This window comes from Mobula birostris, chromosome 6 (genome assembly GCF_030028105.1).
Source record: "Mobula birostris isolate sMobBir1 chromosome 6, sMobBir1.hap1, whole genome shotgun sequence".
NCBI lineage: Eukaryota > Metazoa > Chordata > Chondrichthyes > Myliobatiformes > Myliobatidae > Mobula > Mobula birostris.
Window position 1 is genome coordinate 51,466,799 of NC_092375.1, and position 16,661 is coordinate 51,483,459.

A 16,661-nucleotide genomic window follows, 5' to 3' on the forward strand; every position below is an offset into this window, starting at 1 on the left:
ACCTGTATTTGTTTATGTTATTAAGATATCCAAGGCACACACTGTAGGTCAAAAACTGTTTTTGGAAAAGGGGAATTAAGATGTTTGTTAAGAAGTTAAAATTCAACTTATTTGTTTTTTTTTAAGGACCAGCAGTAAGAGTTGGTATAGATGTCCAGATTGAAAGTATTGACAGCATTTCTGAAGTTGATATGGTAAGCCTAAGGTTCAGTTATTTGCAATAAAACAATCGTACATAAATACATTGGACAGCACAATGAATTTATCTTTTCTTGTACAATTTGCATTTGATTGAGACTCATGGATATAAGGAAAAGGTGACTGTTAAAAAAAGATATTGATAATCATGTTTCTCTGCTGATTATGCCCATCTCCATTAGATGGATCAAGCATTAGCATAATAATCTTTATTTCTTACAGTCTTTATTCACATGATTATATTTGGTTCTTATCCTCAGGACTTTACAATGACTTTATACCTGAGACATTACTGGAAAGATAGCAGACTTGCTTTTCTGAGTTCCAACAACAAAAGTATGACATTTGATGGAAGATTAGTCAAGAAAATTTGGGTTCCAGATGTATTTTTTGTTCATTCTAAGAGATCTTTCATACATGACACCACCATGGAGAATATCATGCTCAGGGTATATCCAGATGGCCACATACTCTACAGTCTAAGGTAAAATATTACTTTAAAATTTGCTTGTAGTTTTTGAGGACTGATTTGTCATATTAAGATTTAGTAGGTTTTTCTTCTCTAAATGCCTTTCAAGTGGTTTACCCTTTGATACTGAGAACAGAAACTCTGTCTTCTGTTAGTCATTAGTCATACTATTTTATCCCAGATAATATTCCCACTACACAAATTATACTACCATTATAAAGCATTACATAATTCCTCTTATCTCCACAGTCTTTCAAATTTCAGTAATAATTATATAACATTTTTTAACTTGCTCTTTCATTATAGTGCTTCAAATCAGTCCTTGAAATAATTGCCGATTAAGTTAAAAGTATCATTTCCAAATTTAGAAAATGCTATATGTCCAACTTTTGATTCAGAGAAAAAATGTGGAATAGCATTGGTCCAAAGTGCAGGCACACCTGTGTTCTTATTTTTTAATGACCAGCAGTAAGAGTTGATATCGATATCCAGATTAAAAGCATTGACAGCATAAGAATCAGTCTTTACAACCAAAGCCCTATCTCTTCATTTGACTAGTTTCCAGCTAAAAGGAAAACTTCCCCACTGAACTTGATCTGTCATACTCTTGATAAGGGGTTGCCTTTAAGAGCTGGCAACAGCGTATAAAGTCTGGCAATACTGCACAGGTGAAATTCTGGTGTAGATGGAGAGTGAACCAATGGTCCACAATAACACAATGGAGACATGAGGACAATACTGAAAGTTGAATTCTCCAGAATTCTGTGTGACAGAAATGATTACAACAGCACTCAAGATGCGTGATTCTATCCAGGGCTTACTGACACTGGCTTATTGACATTGAAACTAGTAACATTGTTGAAATGTACAGAATATGTGAGGAATTTGCCGGGCTAGTACTGAGAAGAAGGTTCTGCTTGTGGAGAAATCCAGAAGCTGGTTCCATTTTCTTTCATAATATGATGTCACCCACTTAAATTGGAGATGAGGGGGAATTTCTTCTTTTTTGATGGTAATGCATCATTGGACATCTCTACCACGGGGAACCCTAGAGGCTGGGACTTTTAATTTATTCAGGGCTGAGAGAGAGAGATTTTTAGCTTATATGGGAGTCAGGGATGATTGGGAACAGGTAGAAAGGTTGAGCTGAGACCAGGAGCAGATCATTCATAAAATGCTGGTGGAACACAGCAGGCCAGGCAGCATCTATAGGAAGAAGCGCAGTCGACATTTCGGGCCAAGACCCTTGGTCAGTCCTGCGACGTTGATTGTGCTTCTTCCTATAGATGCTGCCTGGCCTGCTGCGTTCCACCAGCATTTTGTGTGCGTTGCTTGAATTTCCAGCATCTGCAGATTTCCTCGTGTTTGCAGATCAGTCATAATCTTATTGATCCATGGTACAGCATGGCTGTGGTGTGCACACTCTATTAGATGCATTGCAGCAACTTAAGAAGGCTTCATTGAAGTTAACTCTCAAATGCCCAGACACTACTACTGACAAGAATTAGAGAGAAAATGATCTAGGGACATCATAACCTACAACTTCCCTTTCAAGACAAACACCATTCGATATTACTAATTATTCACTGATGCTGGACTGAACTCCAGACTAAAGAGCATTGCAATTTCAGTACATAGAAAGTAGCAATTCAAGAGACCACACACCACCACCACATTCTTAGGGACAATCTGTGATGAGCATTAAATACCATAGATAACACTTAACAAATTGGCTATATTGACAGTAAAAGGCAAAACTGGATAGATCTGTCAGGGCTAATTGATCTTAAACCCTATTGTCAAATATAGCATGCATAACTCAGGTAGCTATAAGTCTGCTTTTCAAATTGTTTTGATGTTTATGAAATAGAAGTCTTATTTATTATGATGAATATTTTCTATAGGACAACTGTCACTGCTACGTGTTCAATGGATTTTAGCAACTTTCCTCTTGATATTCAGAACTGCTCACTTGAGCTTGAAAGCTGTAAGTAACTGTTATTCAGCTAACTTTGACTAGCATTGCTATTTCCTTCAAAACATATAGATCAGTCCCAAAATATAGGTTTTGTTTCTAGTTTGATGCAGCCACCATAGACAGAAATCTGCATTAGTGCTTTTTATACTTTTACTCCCAAACAAATACTGGAAAAGTCAAAAGATACCGACTTAAATATTTTGATTTTTTATTAATTCTTTTAAAGGGAGTCAGTGTGATATAAATCATATCAAAATGCATGGTTCTTTGCTGTTTCTCTGTGTGTGCATTTATTTTCAATGAAGAGATAACAAAACGAATTAGAGAAAACTCAAAATTTGAAGCAAGAGCTAAATAAACATCTTCAAGTGCTTCCATTGTATGATGATGAATTCTCAAAAAATATATGTATCTTAGCATTATTGTGGTATCATTAAATTCAAGGCAACTCTTCTCTCCTTTAAAAAAATTGACTCATTCATTACTTGTGGTCTGTAAGGAATAGCAGGTGCATTGCTTCCATATACATCTCTTTTATCTAAGTATCCAAGTTTGAGAATGAAATCTACTTAGATTGATTTTTCCTTCTGTTGTACAAGGCCTCCCTTTGGTGTCTTACCCTGAAAAACCAAGTTAATTTGAGAAACTTAGGGAAGGCACTTACATTCATATGTGATCCAAAGTCTGCTACTCTGTAGACCATTACACAAAGACCATATACCAGCTGACACAAAAATTCTAATTAAACTTAGAAAATCAGGACTCCTACGAAACCAGTGAATAATAAGCATAAAGAAGTAATGCCCTACTTGTAGTGAGCTAACCGATCTCAACTGTGAAGATGGTAAGGATGCTTTGAATGCTTTAGGAAACGCTGTGATACCACAAAAGCTGCCATTAATTCCACTGTCCAATATATTCCAGATATAAAATTTGTCAGCCCAAGGAAGGAACATTATTTCATTTGGGTCTGGCGTTCTCAAATAGATCTATAATTATTATCTGTAACAAAATATCTTTATCTTGGTTTCCTTTCTAAAAACGCTTGCATAAAGGGATAGTTTAGCTTTAACAGATATCTGTTGCAAAGTAGTTTTTATGTTAAATAAAATGCTCTTTTTGCCTAGTTACGTTTGTATCAGTTATGATATTTTATGCAAGTGGTTTAAAACAAGAACAGTAAACATATTCTGGAATAGTCAGTTTTTGCTAGGTTTTCAAATTGTTTGAGTTTCAAGGGAAAAATCTAGAGAAATATATGAAAAAAATATAACATCTACCCTGAAAGTTTTTATGAAGATCTAATGAATGCTCTTCATATTCGATCAAACTTTGCTAATCATGTACAAATGGTAATCCATCTAGTACTTTTCCTCCATGCATTGTTGTCTTGACTGTTGGGGACTGATGACTGAGGCAAAATTATTCTCAGGCACAGTTTGTAACCTCCTTAGTGAATTGTAGTTTCATCATATTTGTTTGTATTTCCTGCAGATGCCTACAATGAAAAAGATCTACTGCTTCACTGGAAGAATGAAAATGAACCACTTAAAACAGATGAGCAGATTTTACTTGCTCAGTTTTTCATTGAAGAATTCAGTGCTTCGAGTGGACTTGCTTTTTATAGCAGTACTGGTAAGTTTCTGTCATTATTATAAATTTATTTTTTATTCAGAATCTACATCACATCCATCATAACATCTTCAGTCCTCACCATAGTAACCCCATCTGTTTCATACTCTTGCTCTGGTAACTTTGCACTACAGTCATTCATCTCTCTGTGTTCTTCCCCATCACTCTGTTTATCATTCTCAACTTCTGACAAGGAGAACAACACAAAACAGTTATCAGAATCAGAATCCTTTATTATCGCCAAGTATGTGGACACATACAGGGAACTTGATGCCAATTTCCCTGAGCTCTCGCTGTACAGAATCAAAAAGCAAACAAAACAATAGTGGAAATAATCGTGAACTATTTACAATAAGGTATACCTGTGTATGTACAGGTGGACTTGGTTTATAATAGACTAACATTCAAGTGTTCATAAGACTGATGGCATACGGAAAGAAACTGTTCTTGTACCTATTTGTCCTGGCATACAGTTCTTCTTTGGGGAGAGAAAATCTGCAGATGCTGGAAGTCGGAGCAACACACACAAAATGTGGGAGGAACTCAGCAGGCCAGGCAGCATCTATGGAAAAAAGTACAGTCAACTTTTCGGGTACTGCCAAAAGGTTTCAGCCTGAGATGTCTACTGTACATTTTTCCATAGATGCTGCCTGGCCTGCTGAGTTCCTCCAGCATTTTGTATGTGTTGCATTCATTGGAGAGTATAATTAACATTTGCTATGTATTAATGGTACATAATAATAACTGTTATGAGACTTCTAGAGCTGTTTTTAAAGTGAGGTTTATTGAATGTGTAACTGGCTAATGGAGAAAGAAAGTAGTTGCTCATAAACCAGGTCCTTGTTCACAGAATAACATAAATATTAGGTTTTGAAAAGATGATGATCAAGGAAATCAATGAGCTAGCAGTATGAAGATAATGTAACCTCAAAAATCTAAGTAATGGACTGGTATAACATCAGAAGTTCAATGAAACAGTGCAACTTGGTAAGGAAGCCAGTAAACCAGTAGAGTTCATCACAAGATAGAGCAATCAGTGGACTTTGGCATGAGCTGATAAAGCAGCAGAAACTTAAATTCAACAAAACTTCTGCTTAACATTTAAAGTAAACACCAGGAAGCTGGAAAGCTATTAAGAACATAGCAAATAGGAGCAGGGAATTCTAAAGGTTCAGTGCCTCCGAGATAAGAAATTCCATTTGAACTCAATTCTGAATGATTGACTCCTTAGCCTGAGATAATGCCTCATGGTTCCTGATCAGTTTCACTGCAACTCCCAGCCCAAATGATCAGCAGAAATGCAGCTGCCTAAGCGGGAAACATCCGAAGGATTTGCAGGAATATTGCTCACCACTTTAGTCTAACTTCATCATTAAATTATTAGCTTGACTGTGGTGTATAAAACCAGGGGTAAAGGTTTAGGTTAATTAGTAGGAAGCTTGGGCTAACTGCAAGGGAGCTCTTGTGCTCTGTTCCTCTCGTTATTGTGGAAGGAAGGTTACTTATTGCTAATTGGGAGATCATAAGCTAAGTAGAATTTAAATGAAGAGATTTTGGCCCACTGTAAAACTTGCTGGGATAGTTAGTTGTTCTAGGTTATATCATACACTAGGATCATTCATTTGTGCTTTAAACAGCTTTTACAATGCAATAGAAACCTTTCACCATAATACTTAAGAATAGGGGCTTAAGAATTCTATTTGTCTCCCAAGACAATAATTTATCCACTTTTCATTGCCCTGGGTTAAATCAATGATTAATCAATTTATAAAACAGCCCATTTGTTATGGCTGTTTGTAACAATATTTTCTCCTCCACTTTGTTAATCTCTTTAAAGCCTGATATATTTCCCTTTCTAAACACGCAATATGTTATTGCCTTTAGACTGGCTTCATTATTTACCTATCTACCACTCCTAAGAACTGTGATATTTATCACATATCTTTATTTATGCCTTTTGCATCATCTGTATACTTTGATAAATGGTAAATGATCACATAAAATTTTCTTCATGGTTTTTCCTACAATAGATTTTAGACAAAACAATTGACAGATTCTTAATGCAAACACAAGGAATTCTGCAGATGCTGGAAATTCAAGCAACACACGTCAAAGTTGCTGGTGAATGCAGCAGGCCAGGCAGCATCTCTAGGAAGAGGTACAGTCGACGTTTTGGGCCAAGACCCTTCGTCAGGACTAACTGAAAGAAGAGCTAGTAAGAGATTTGAAAGTGGGAGGGGGAGGGGGAGATCCAAAATGATAGGAGAAGCCAGGAGGGGGAGGGATGGAGCCAAGAGCTGGACAGTTGATTGGCAAAAGGGATACGAGAGGATCATGAGACAAGGGGCCCAGAGAGAAAGAAGGGGGGGGGGGTCCTCTCTACCACCACTCTGCTCCGTCTAGCGGAATTAGTCCTTATTCTTAATAATTTCTCCTTTGGCTCCTCCCAATTCCTCCAAACTAAAGGTGTAGCTATGGGCACCCGTATGGGTCCTAGCTATGCCTGCCTTTTTGTTGGCTTTGTGGAACAATCTATGTTCCAAACCTATCCTGGTATCTGTCCCCCACTTTTCCTTTGCTACATCGACAACTGCATTGGCGCTGCTTCCTGAATGCATGCTGAGCTCGTTGACTTCATTAACTTTGCCTCCAACTTTCACCCTGCCCTCAAGTTTACTTGGTCCGTTTCCGACACCTCCCTCCCATTTCTAGATCTTTCTGTCTCTATTTCTGAGACAGCTTATCTACTGATGTCTACTATAAGCCTACTGACTCTCACAGCCATCTGGACTATTCCTCTTCTCACCCTGTCTCTTGCAAAAACGCCATCCCCTTCTCGCAATTCTTCCGTCTCCACCGCATCTGCTCTCAGGATGAGGCTTTTCATCCAGGACGAGGGAGATGTCCTCCTTTTTTAAAGAAAGGGGCTGCCCTTCCTCCACCATCAACTCTGCTCTCAAATGGATCTCCCCCATTTCACGTACATCTGCTCTCACTCCATCCTCCCGCCACCCCACTAGGAATAGGGTTCCCCTTGTCCTCACCTACCACCCCACCAGCCTCTGGGTCCAACATATTATTCTCCGTAACTTCTGCCACCTCCAACGGGATCCCACCAATAAGTACATCTTTCCACCCCCCCCCCACTTTCCACAGGGATTGCTCCCCACGCGACTCCCTTGTCCATTCGTCCCTCCCATCCCTCCCCACCAATCTCCCTCCTGGCACTTATCCTTGTAAGCGGAACAAGTGCTACACATGCCCTTACACTTCCTCCCTTACCACCATTCAGGGCCCCAGACAGTCCTTCCAGGTGAGGCGACACTTCACCTGTGCATCGGCTGGGGTGATATACTGTGTCCGGTGCTCCTGATGTGGCCTTCTATATATTGGCAAGACCCGACGCAGATTGGGAGATCATTTCACTGAACACCTACGCTCTGTCCGCCAGAGAAAGCAGGATCTCCCAGTGGCCACTCATTTTAATTCCACGTCCCATTCCCATTCTGACATGGCTATCCACGGCCTCCTCCACTGTAAAGATGAAGCCACACTCAGGTTGGAGGAACAACACCTTATATTCCGTCTGGGTACCCTCCAACCTGATGGCATGAACATTGACTTCTCAAACTTCCCCTAATGCCCCACCTCCCCCTCGTACCCCATCCGTTATTTATTTATATACACACATTCTTTTTCTCCCTCTGTCCCTCTCACTATACCCCTTGCCCATCCTCTGGGTTTTTTTACCCCCTCCCCCTTTTCTTTCTCCCTGGGCCTCCTGTCCCATGATCTTCTCATATCCCTTTTGCCAATCAACTGTCCAGCTCTTGGCTCCATCCCTCCCCCTCCTGTCTTCTCCTATCATTTTGGATCTCCCCCTCCCCCTCCCACTTTCAAATCTCTTACTAGCTCTTCTTTCAGTTAGTCCTGATGAAGGGTCTTGGCCCGAAACATCAACTGTACCTCTTCCTAGAGATGCTGCCTGGCCTGCTGCATTCACCAGCAACTTTGATGTGCGTTGACAGATTCTTGAATGTGTTTGTCATTCCTGTTTTGACTTGGCTTTAAAAATTAATTGATAGAAGTTCAAATGGTATTATGAATAAAGTTAGTAATACCTCATCATTCTTGTTGTAATTACAACAGAACTCGAAATATTCTGTAAACCTATATTTTAAAAAATGACTGACTGGCAAATACATAAGTGATTACAGGAGAAGTCATTGACTTATTTTAATTTTATTGTATACTTTTGCTGTTTGAAACAAATAAAATCAAATAAAATTATATTGATTCAGATTTATTGATTTATTTAATAAAACTGAAACAATGTTTATCACCTTTTACAAAAGTGTTTCTAGTAATTGTGCAGTATTAGTTTCTTGTAAGCAATCAAACCTCTAAACTTACTTAAAAAAATTACTTCAGGAATATTATACAGGAATGTATATGAGAGGAAAACTTTACCATAATTTATTTGTAATGTTTTTTTCCTCAGGTTGGTACAACAGATTGTTTATTACTTTCATCCTAAGGAGGCACATTTTCTTTTTTCTTTTACAAACCTACTTTCCAACCATGCTAATGGTCATGCTATCTTGGGTTTCCTTTTGGATTGACAGAAGAGCAGTCCCAGCTCGTGTTTCATTAGGTAATTTATTTTGTTTGCTTTATTTTTCTTACCTTTATCAAGATGAAGAATATCAATGTGGTCAATGTCAGCATGGAGATTAAACAAAAAAGTGAAGAATTTATCTCAAAGAATTACAAGGAGCCTTCCCACAATACTGGCTGTGATTTTCCCATTTATCCCATCAAACATATTTTAAATTTTAATGCCAGTGGGTTCTAAATTATACCAATTGTGTGATGGATGCCAACATTCATTAGAAATAGCACTGAGACTGATCTCTGCAGTCAAACTGATTTCAAGTAATTGGACTTCACTTCTTATCCTGTTTCCTGATTCTTATTGCATAAATGAAAATCTGAAAATTCATTGGAGACGAGGATGGGAGAGGGATTTTGCGACAAGGAGAGCATCTTAGAAATGATACAGATATTTGGGATTAAGTAAGATCAGAAAGTTGAATGCATGACTCAATGATTGTATGAGAGAAATGCGTTTCAATTTGTAGGACACTGGCAACTGTACAGGAGAGATAAGAAGCCCTTCTGTTGGAATGGGCCTTATTTGGGTTGAGCTGGGGTCAGTGTTGAATTGAAAACAAAATAATGGAAGAGATGTGGGGGAGTTATTGAGATAGCACTTTTAGAAAGTTAAAGTGAAAGGGCAAAGCAGTAGTCCAAAGCAGAAAAAGAGTTTGATAACTAGAATCGTTGAGGAAGGGACTGTATTAACAAGCAACAGAGTACGTCTCCAATCAAGAAAAATGGTAAAAAGGCAGAATTGAAAATCCCTTAAATAAAGACGTGAGACTAGAAAATGAAAATCTAGGTTTCATATATAGGGGAGCCAACGTGGCTAGCTTAGATCCGGTATTGTTTAATCAGTAAGGGTTTTTTTTTGGGGGGGAAACAAATCCTTTAGGGGGCAATGAACATAATGACAGAGATTTATTTAAAAATTGAAACTGATTTAAGTTTCAGTTCAGGCTGAAACTAAGGTATGGCAGAAAACAAGCAACGTTTTTGAAAGAATTAATATAAAGCTTAAACCTATCCAAAAGGGAAGGTAATCTGGTAAGAAACACATAAACAGACTCTAAGAACTTCTATAGATAAGTAAAACATAACATAAGTGAATGTGGGTTCATCACAGAGTGAAATTACATGGGAGGTATATTGGGAATAAGGAAATGGTAGAGAGGTTAAATAAATATTTTGTATCTATATTGAGATAACTCCTTTAAACTTCCAGATAGACTGGCAAGGTACAGATGGAGAGTAAATGAAGAGCATTTAAATAAAAGAAAACATTTGAGCAATTAATGTGACTAAAGAGCAATTGACTTCCAGTTCCTGAGGATCTGAAGGAGGTGGCTGTGACAATAGCAGATGCACTGCCTGTCATCTTCCAAAATCCACAAAAATTCTGGAATAGTTCACGTAGATTAAAAAGTAGCATATGTAACTCCACTATTTAAGGGGAGAAAGGGAAGGAAGGTGTAAGAAGATGATAAAAATATTAATATCTGTTATTAGGGAAGTGACTATAAGAAACTTAGAAAATAATAATAGGAATGGGCAGAGCTAATATGTAATCATGAAGAATATCTGCATCTTCTCTATTTCCCGTACATCTGTGCTCACCCCATCTTCCCACCACTATAATAGTGATAGATTCCACCTTGTCCTTACCTCCCACCTCATCAGCCTCCACATCCACCACATTATCCTCTGCAACTTCCGCCATCTCCAAATGAACCCTACCACTAAACATATCTTTACTTCCCCACCCCCAACTCCACTTTCCACAGGGATCACTCCCTCTGCATTTCTCTTGTCTATTCGTCCCTCCCCACTGATCTCCCTCCAGGTACTTATCCCTGCAAACGGCCTAGTGTTACACCTGCCCATACACTTCCTCACTCACCTCTGTTCAGGGCACCAAACAGTCCTTCCAAGTGAGGCAACACTTCACCTGCAAATTTGCTGGGGTCGTCTATTGTGTGCGATGTTCCCATTGTGGCCTCCTCTGTATTGGTGAGATCTGTCATAAACTGGGAGACCGCTTCAAGCACCTCTGCTCCATCTGTCTCAAGAAGGACTTCCTGGTGGCCAAACATTTTAATTCCTATTCCAGTTACGGTTGCGACATGTCCCCTTGTTGATCCATGGCCTCCTCTTGTGCCAAGAAGAGGCCACCTTCAGAGTGGAGGAGCAATACCTTATATTCCATCTGGGTACCCTCCAACCTGATGGCATGAATGTTGATTTCTCACTCTGGTGAACAAACTCCACTCACCTGCACTAGATGGTGTACACCCCAGGGTTCTGAAAGAGGCAGCTGAAGAGATTGTGGAGGCATTAGTACTGATCCTTCAAGAATAACTAAATTCAAAAAACTGAGGCACAAAGGTACTTGGGAGTCCTTGCGCAGGATTCTCCAAAGGTTAGTTTGCAGGTTAAGTCTGTGGTGAGGAAGGCAAATGCAATGTTAGCATGCATTTCGAGAGGATTAGAATATAAAAGCAAGGATGTAATGTTGAGACTTTATAAGGCAAGGATGAGGCCTCAGTTGGACTATTGTGAGCATTTTTGGGCCCCTCAACTTGGAAAGGATGTGCTGGAACTGGAGAGGGTTCAAAAGAGGTTCACAAAAATGATTCCAGGATTGAATGGCTTGTCATATGAAGAGCATTTGATGGCTCTGGGCCTGTATTGACCAGAATTCAGAAGAATGAGTGGAGACCTCATTGAAACCTATTGAATGGTGGAAGGCTTTGATAGAGTGGATGTGGGGAAGATGTTTACTGTGATGGGAAACTCTAAGATCAGAGGACACAGCCTCAGAATAGAGGGGTAGCCTTTTTAGAATGGAGATAAGGAGGAATTTCTTTAGCCAGAGAGTGATGAAGATGTGGAATTCTTTGCCATAGGCAGCTGTGGAGGCGAAGTCTTTATGTACATATATTTAAGACAGAGGTTGATAGATACTTGATTGGCCAGGGCATGAAGGGGTACCGGGAGAAGACAGGAGATTGGGGCTGAGAGAAAAATTGGATCAACCATGATAAAGTGATGGAGCAGACTCGAAGGGCCAAATGGCCTAATTCTGCTCCTATGTCTTATGGCCTTATGGCTAGAAACATCAACTGTTTACTCTTTTCCATTGAAGCTGCCTAACCTGCAGAGTTCCTCCAGCATTTTCATGTATTGAAGAAGTAACCATGTTTAAAAATAATGATTAGTTTTTGTGATTGTTCTAGGCATAATAGGTAAGGTTGAGCCAGTTGGTACGGTGTGATATACATGGACTTTAGGAAGGCTATTAATAAGGTGCCATACAAGAGATTTTTATCAAAATTCGAGTGCATGTTATTTGGGTCATACACCAACATGGATAGAAAACAGAGGGAGGAATAAACAGGTATTTTCTGGGGTTGGGATGTTGTGAGATGCCTCAGTGTTCGGTGCTGAGGCCTCAGATGTTAACCATCTATACTAATGATTTGCATGAAGAGATCAAGTATAACATTTCCAAGTTCACCTATGAGACAAAGGTAGGTGGTAGTGTGGGTGGTGAGGAATTGCTGACAGACTTTGGGAGGATAAACATGTTGAAAGAATGGGTAAGCACATGGCTTGCATTTCATAATGTTCTTAAGCATTAAATGTTCGGGTTGAAGATTGGTAGAGAATCAGAAAAGTATGTATTACTGAATAAGAGAAGGATGAAGCTGCTCTCATTTAGCAAATATACTTGGACAAACTAATAGTCGAAACATAAAGGTCCTGAAATAAAATTCAGCTTTAAACCCCTTTTGTTATGTATAGTTTGAGAATGAATGAAATTAAAGTGAAACTCCAGATTCGTATTCAATGAGAAGTCTGATGTTTGACCTGAAGTTTCATAAAACTTTACTAGAAACGAGTGTGAAGGTGTTCCAATGGTAGTCTGCTAGAAACATAGAAACATAGAGAACCTACAGCACAATACAGGCCCTTTGGCCCACAAAGCTGTGCCGAACACGTCCTTACCTTAGAACTACCTAGGCTTACCCATATCCCTCTATTTTTCTAAGATTCATGTATCCACCCAGGAGTCTCTTAAAAGACCCTATCGTTTCCACCTCCACCACTGCTGCCGGCAGCCCATTCCACACGCTCACCACTCTCTGCATAAAAAAACTTAGCCCTGACATCTCCTCTGTACCTACTTCCAAGCACCTTAAAACTACGCCCTCTCGTGCTAGCCATTTCAGCTCTGGGGAAAAGCCTCTGACTATCCACATGATCAATGTCTCTCTAGGTCCTGAACCTTTCCTTCCTCTTTAAAAGTACTGCTGAGTATTGTTTTAAAGGAATATAGTATTTTCTGCTACTACCTTTCATTACTTTCATTAAGATTACTATATGTGTCTCCAGCTCTAAAGAAATTATTATCCCAAAATATATTTATAATATTGATATCACTAAATTAGAAAAGGGATTGTGTTGTATTTTTATGAAAAAATTTGCTTATGATTGAATGATACCAGTGTTACAAAAATGTTTTGATTATATTTGTGCTGTTATTGCAACCTATTCCCTGAAATTATCATGCATACTTTACTATTTGGCTCTGTCCCAAGACATAGATCAAATTAAGAAAGTTCAATACACTTTGCCAGAAATTTGCTTCTGCATATATACAGTGCACCTGTATATTTAAATGTCTCATGTCCAAAGTTCAAAGTACATTTATTAACAAAGTATGTTTATGTTTACAGTATACAACCTTGAGATTCACCTTCTTGCAGACAGCCACAAAACAAAAAAAACATAGAACCTTTTTAAAGAAAACCCCACACAACAAGATCATCGGGTGTATGAATGAAAAGAACTAATCATGCAAACAGCAAAAGTCAAACAGACATCACACAAAACATTCAACATCAAACCATAGACTCCCCAAAATTGAGTCCACAGCTATGAGCCACCAGGGTGAGTAAAGGCAGTCCAGAAGCCGATGGCAATGGCCACAGCCACCAAGTCAGTCAGATCAGTGCTGTGTTGATGGCTTCATACAACAACCACAGATCCAGTTCTGCGCTGAAGCACCACAATCAAATCACGCAAATAGTAAAGCAAATTCAGTGCAGAGGACATTAAACATCAAACCACAGCCGAAACTGAGTTCATAGCTAAGAGTAACGAGGCACCAAGGTGATCGAACCTTGCTGCTTGGGACCCAAGACTCCTGCATCTTCCGCCAGCAGCAGTGAGAGGGAGACCAATCAAATGCAGGCAGATGGCACTGAACACCCATTCATTTACTGCTCTCCTCCTCGCTGATTTTAATCTTGGTTGCTGCTTTAATTGGTACCCAGTAATGCAGCTGACTACAGGTTCATAGTCCACCATTAGGAATTGACCATTAGAAAGTGACTCAGCATATACCCCCAGTGATGGCCATAGCTGCACTCCACACTAAATCACCCAGGAGACCACAGAAGCATCTGATCGTTCAGTCAGCCCATAAATACATTCTTAAGAGGGAAATTAAAGGCTGTAATCAATCAAAGTTCAAAAGAAGAAGATGAAGTATATTTTTAAAAAGAAGAAGAAATAGCTGAACTGAGCTGAAACTGAATATTTCAGGACTGTTTTTGTTGACTTTGTGGTTTGATGTTTGATATTCTGTCTTTTGCTGTTTGCATGATTTGTTTTTATTTGGGGTTTGATGTTTTTCTTTGAACGGATTCTGTGGTTTTCTTTGTTTCATGGCTGTCTGTAGGAAGACATATCTCAGGGTTATACACCACTTACGTACTTTGATAATAAATATACTTTGAGTATCCAGCAGTTTGGTAAGCTGTCTGCGAGATGTTGCCATTGGTCACTGGATATTCACTAGATACTCTGATTTCTAGAGCTGATGGGCTGTTAGTGTTTTTCTTTTAGCTGAGATCATCACCCTATTTAATCAAAGTGCTGTCAAACTCAATGACACATGATTTTTCAGACTTTCACATTTCCAACTGCCCCATACACCATCTGAAATGGTTTTCCTAATTGCAAACTCCTGTATTGAATAATAATGGAAAAACAGTGGCAAAGGTAAAAGATTTTTAAAATAAGTTATCAAAATTAAGTAAAAGTGTGCATATTCCACTCTCTACTTTGTACGCATTGCAGGAAATTTAGACATAACTTTGCAATAAAGAACATTGTTGCAGAAACCAATAAATGTCATGGTGTAAGTGGCATTGGGGAAATTCCATGCATTTGCACCCAAACTAAATTACATTATTATTTATATTAGTACGTTAGCCAGAACTGTCTACAATTTTAATTGATTCAATAAATTTTTGAAAGAGCTGTTTAAAATTACTATACTCTGTGTGAATCCCATAAACAGGCTTAGATTTTTATGTGTATATTCTGGCTGATCACACAAGATTCAACACCATCTTGATTGTAGCAGTGTCTTAACTGGCACTACCATAAATTGTTTGATCAAAAAGGGGCAAAATCCAAAAAGAACTGGAGATTCAGGCAATTGGTGGATTCTTCACACACTCTCTTCTCCTGATTCAACCCAGGGTTTAGACGCAAGTTCTTTTAATCAATATCGGCTTTGTACCATTAATAATTTTTGTATCTTCTTCATTGAAAGGAATTACAATTATTCTGACAATGTCGACAATTATAACTGGAGTGAATGCTTCGATGCCTCGAGTGTCCTACGTTAAAGCTGTGGATGTCTATCTCTGGGTCAGCTTTCTCTTTGTTTTCCTTTCGATAATTGAATATGCAGCTGTAAATTATATAACCACTGTTGAAGAAAGGATGAAAATGAAACAGAGAGAGAAGGTAAGATATTTGACCTTAATCTGAAGATAGGGTATGCAACATGGATGGGGAAAGTACTTTAAATGTAAATTTCATAAATTATATATAGATATACAATCCAATATATGCATCCCATTGTGTGGTGATTTTCACAAAATGCAATAGGATTATATTCCCAGTGGCAATACATTTGGAACAAACTGCAAAAAGCAAATGAAGTTCTGCAGAATCTATTTTACTATATTTACCATTCGAAACAATTCTATAAATTCCATCTGACATAGCCTCAGTTCATTAATTTCTATTTAAATAGGAAACATCAGTACGAATTGTCTTACACATAGGTGATTTTTTAAAAAATCATGCAAATGAAACAAATACATGATTTTTTTTCTTCTTCAACAAATATATGTCTGGCTTAGTATTTGCTACAGTCAGAAATACACATTGCTGTTAATGAATATATCATTTAAAGTCACCACCAAGTATAGAATTTTATAAGATTGCAAAATTAATCTGCTAAAGTTAACCAGCAGCATGGGAGAACAGGAAAGAAAATTAGTAAGAAAGGGGCCATAAAATGATTTTGAGTTAAACAAAGTTAGTGTGAAGAAAATAAGAAGAAACAATGTAGATTTCTGGAGTCAGGATAAACAAGTTGGAACCTGGAATTGGGGGGAAAGAGAGATGAGACCTTTCATTTTGTGAGCTGGAGAGGGAGGTGGCTAAACAAGTAGCAATGGGAGGAGTAAAGAGTTTGAGGTTGAAATTGTATTTTATGATTCAGTCTGCTTTGTGGCAACGCTGATAGAAGAGGAAAGTGAATCTAAAGCAGATTGGTCATGAGGAGGATATGAGCTCTGAATCTGGCTAAAATCTACCAATGGGGTGGAATCATAACTCATTTAAAAAAGCAATTTT

General features: G+C 38.5%; 1 protein-coding gene across 3 annotated transcripts in view; it reads left to right on the top strand.

Annotated features, from left to right (window-relative positions):
- Window positions 1–16,661, top strand: part of LOC140199788 (gamma-aminobutyric acid receptor subunit rho-3-like) — a 34,692-nt gene that overhangs the window by 9,798 nt on the left and 8,233 nt on the right. For 2 of the 3 annotated variants that reach the window (XM_072262279.1, XM_072262277.1), the window contains exons 2-7: window positions 127–194; window positions 459–682; window positions 2,572–2,654; window positions 4,140–4,280; window positions 8,779–8,931; window positions 15,565–15,761. In XM_072262279.1, coding sequence (XP_072118380.1) covers window positions 192–194; window positions 459–682; window positions 2,572–2,654; window positions 4,140–4,280; window positions 8,779–8,931; window positions 15,565–15,761 — 801 coding nt within the window. In that variant the 5' untranslated portion in view covers window positions 127–191. The remainder of the gene's footprint in view (window positions 1–126; window positions 195–458; window positions 683–2,571; window positions 2,655–4,139; window positions 4,281–8,778; window positions 8,932–15,564; window positions 15,762–16,661) is intronic. The other variant, XM_072262278.1, reaches the window with a different exon arrangement.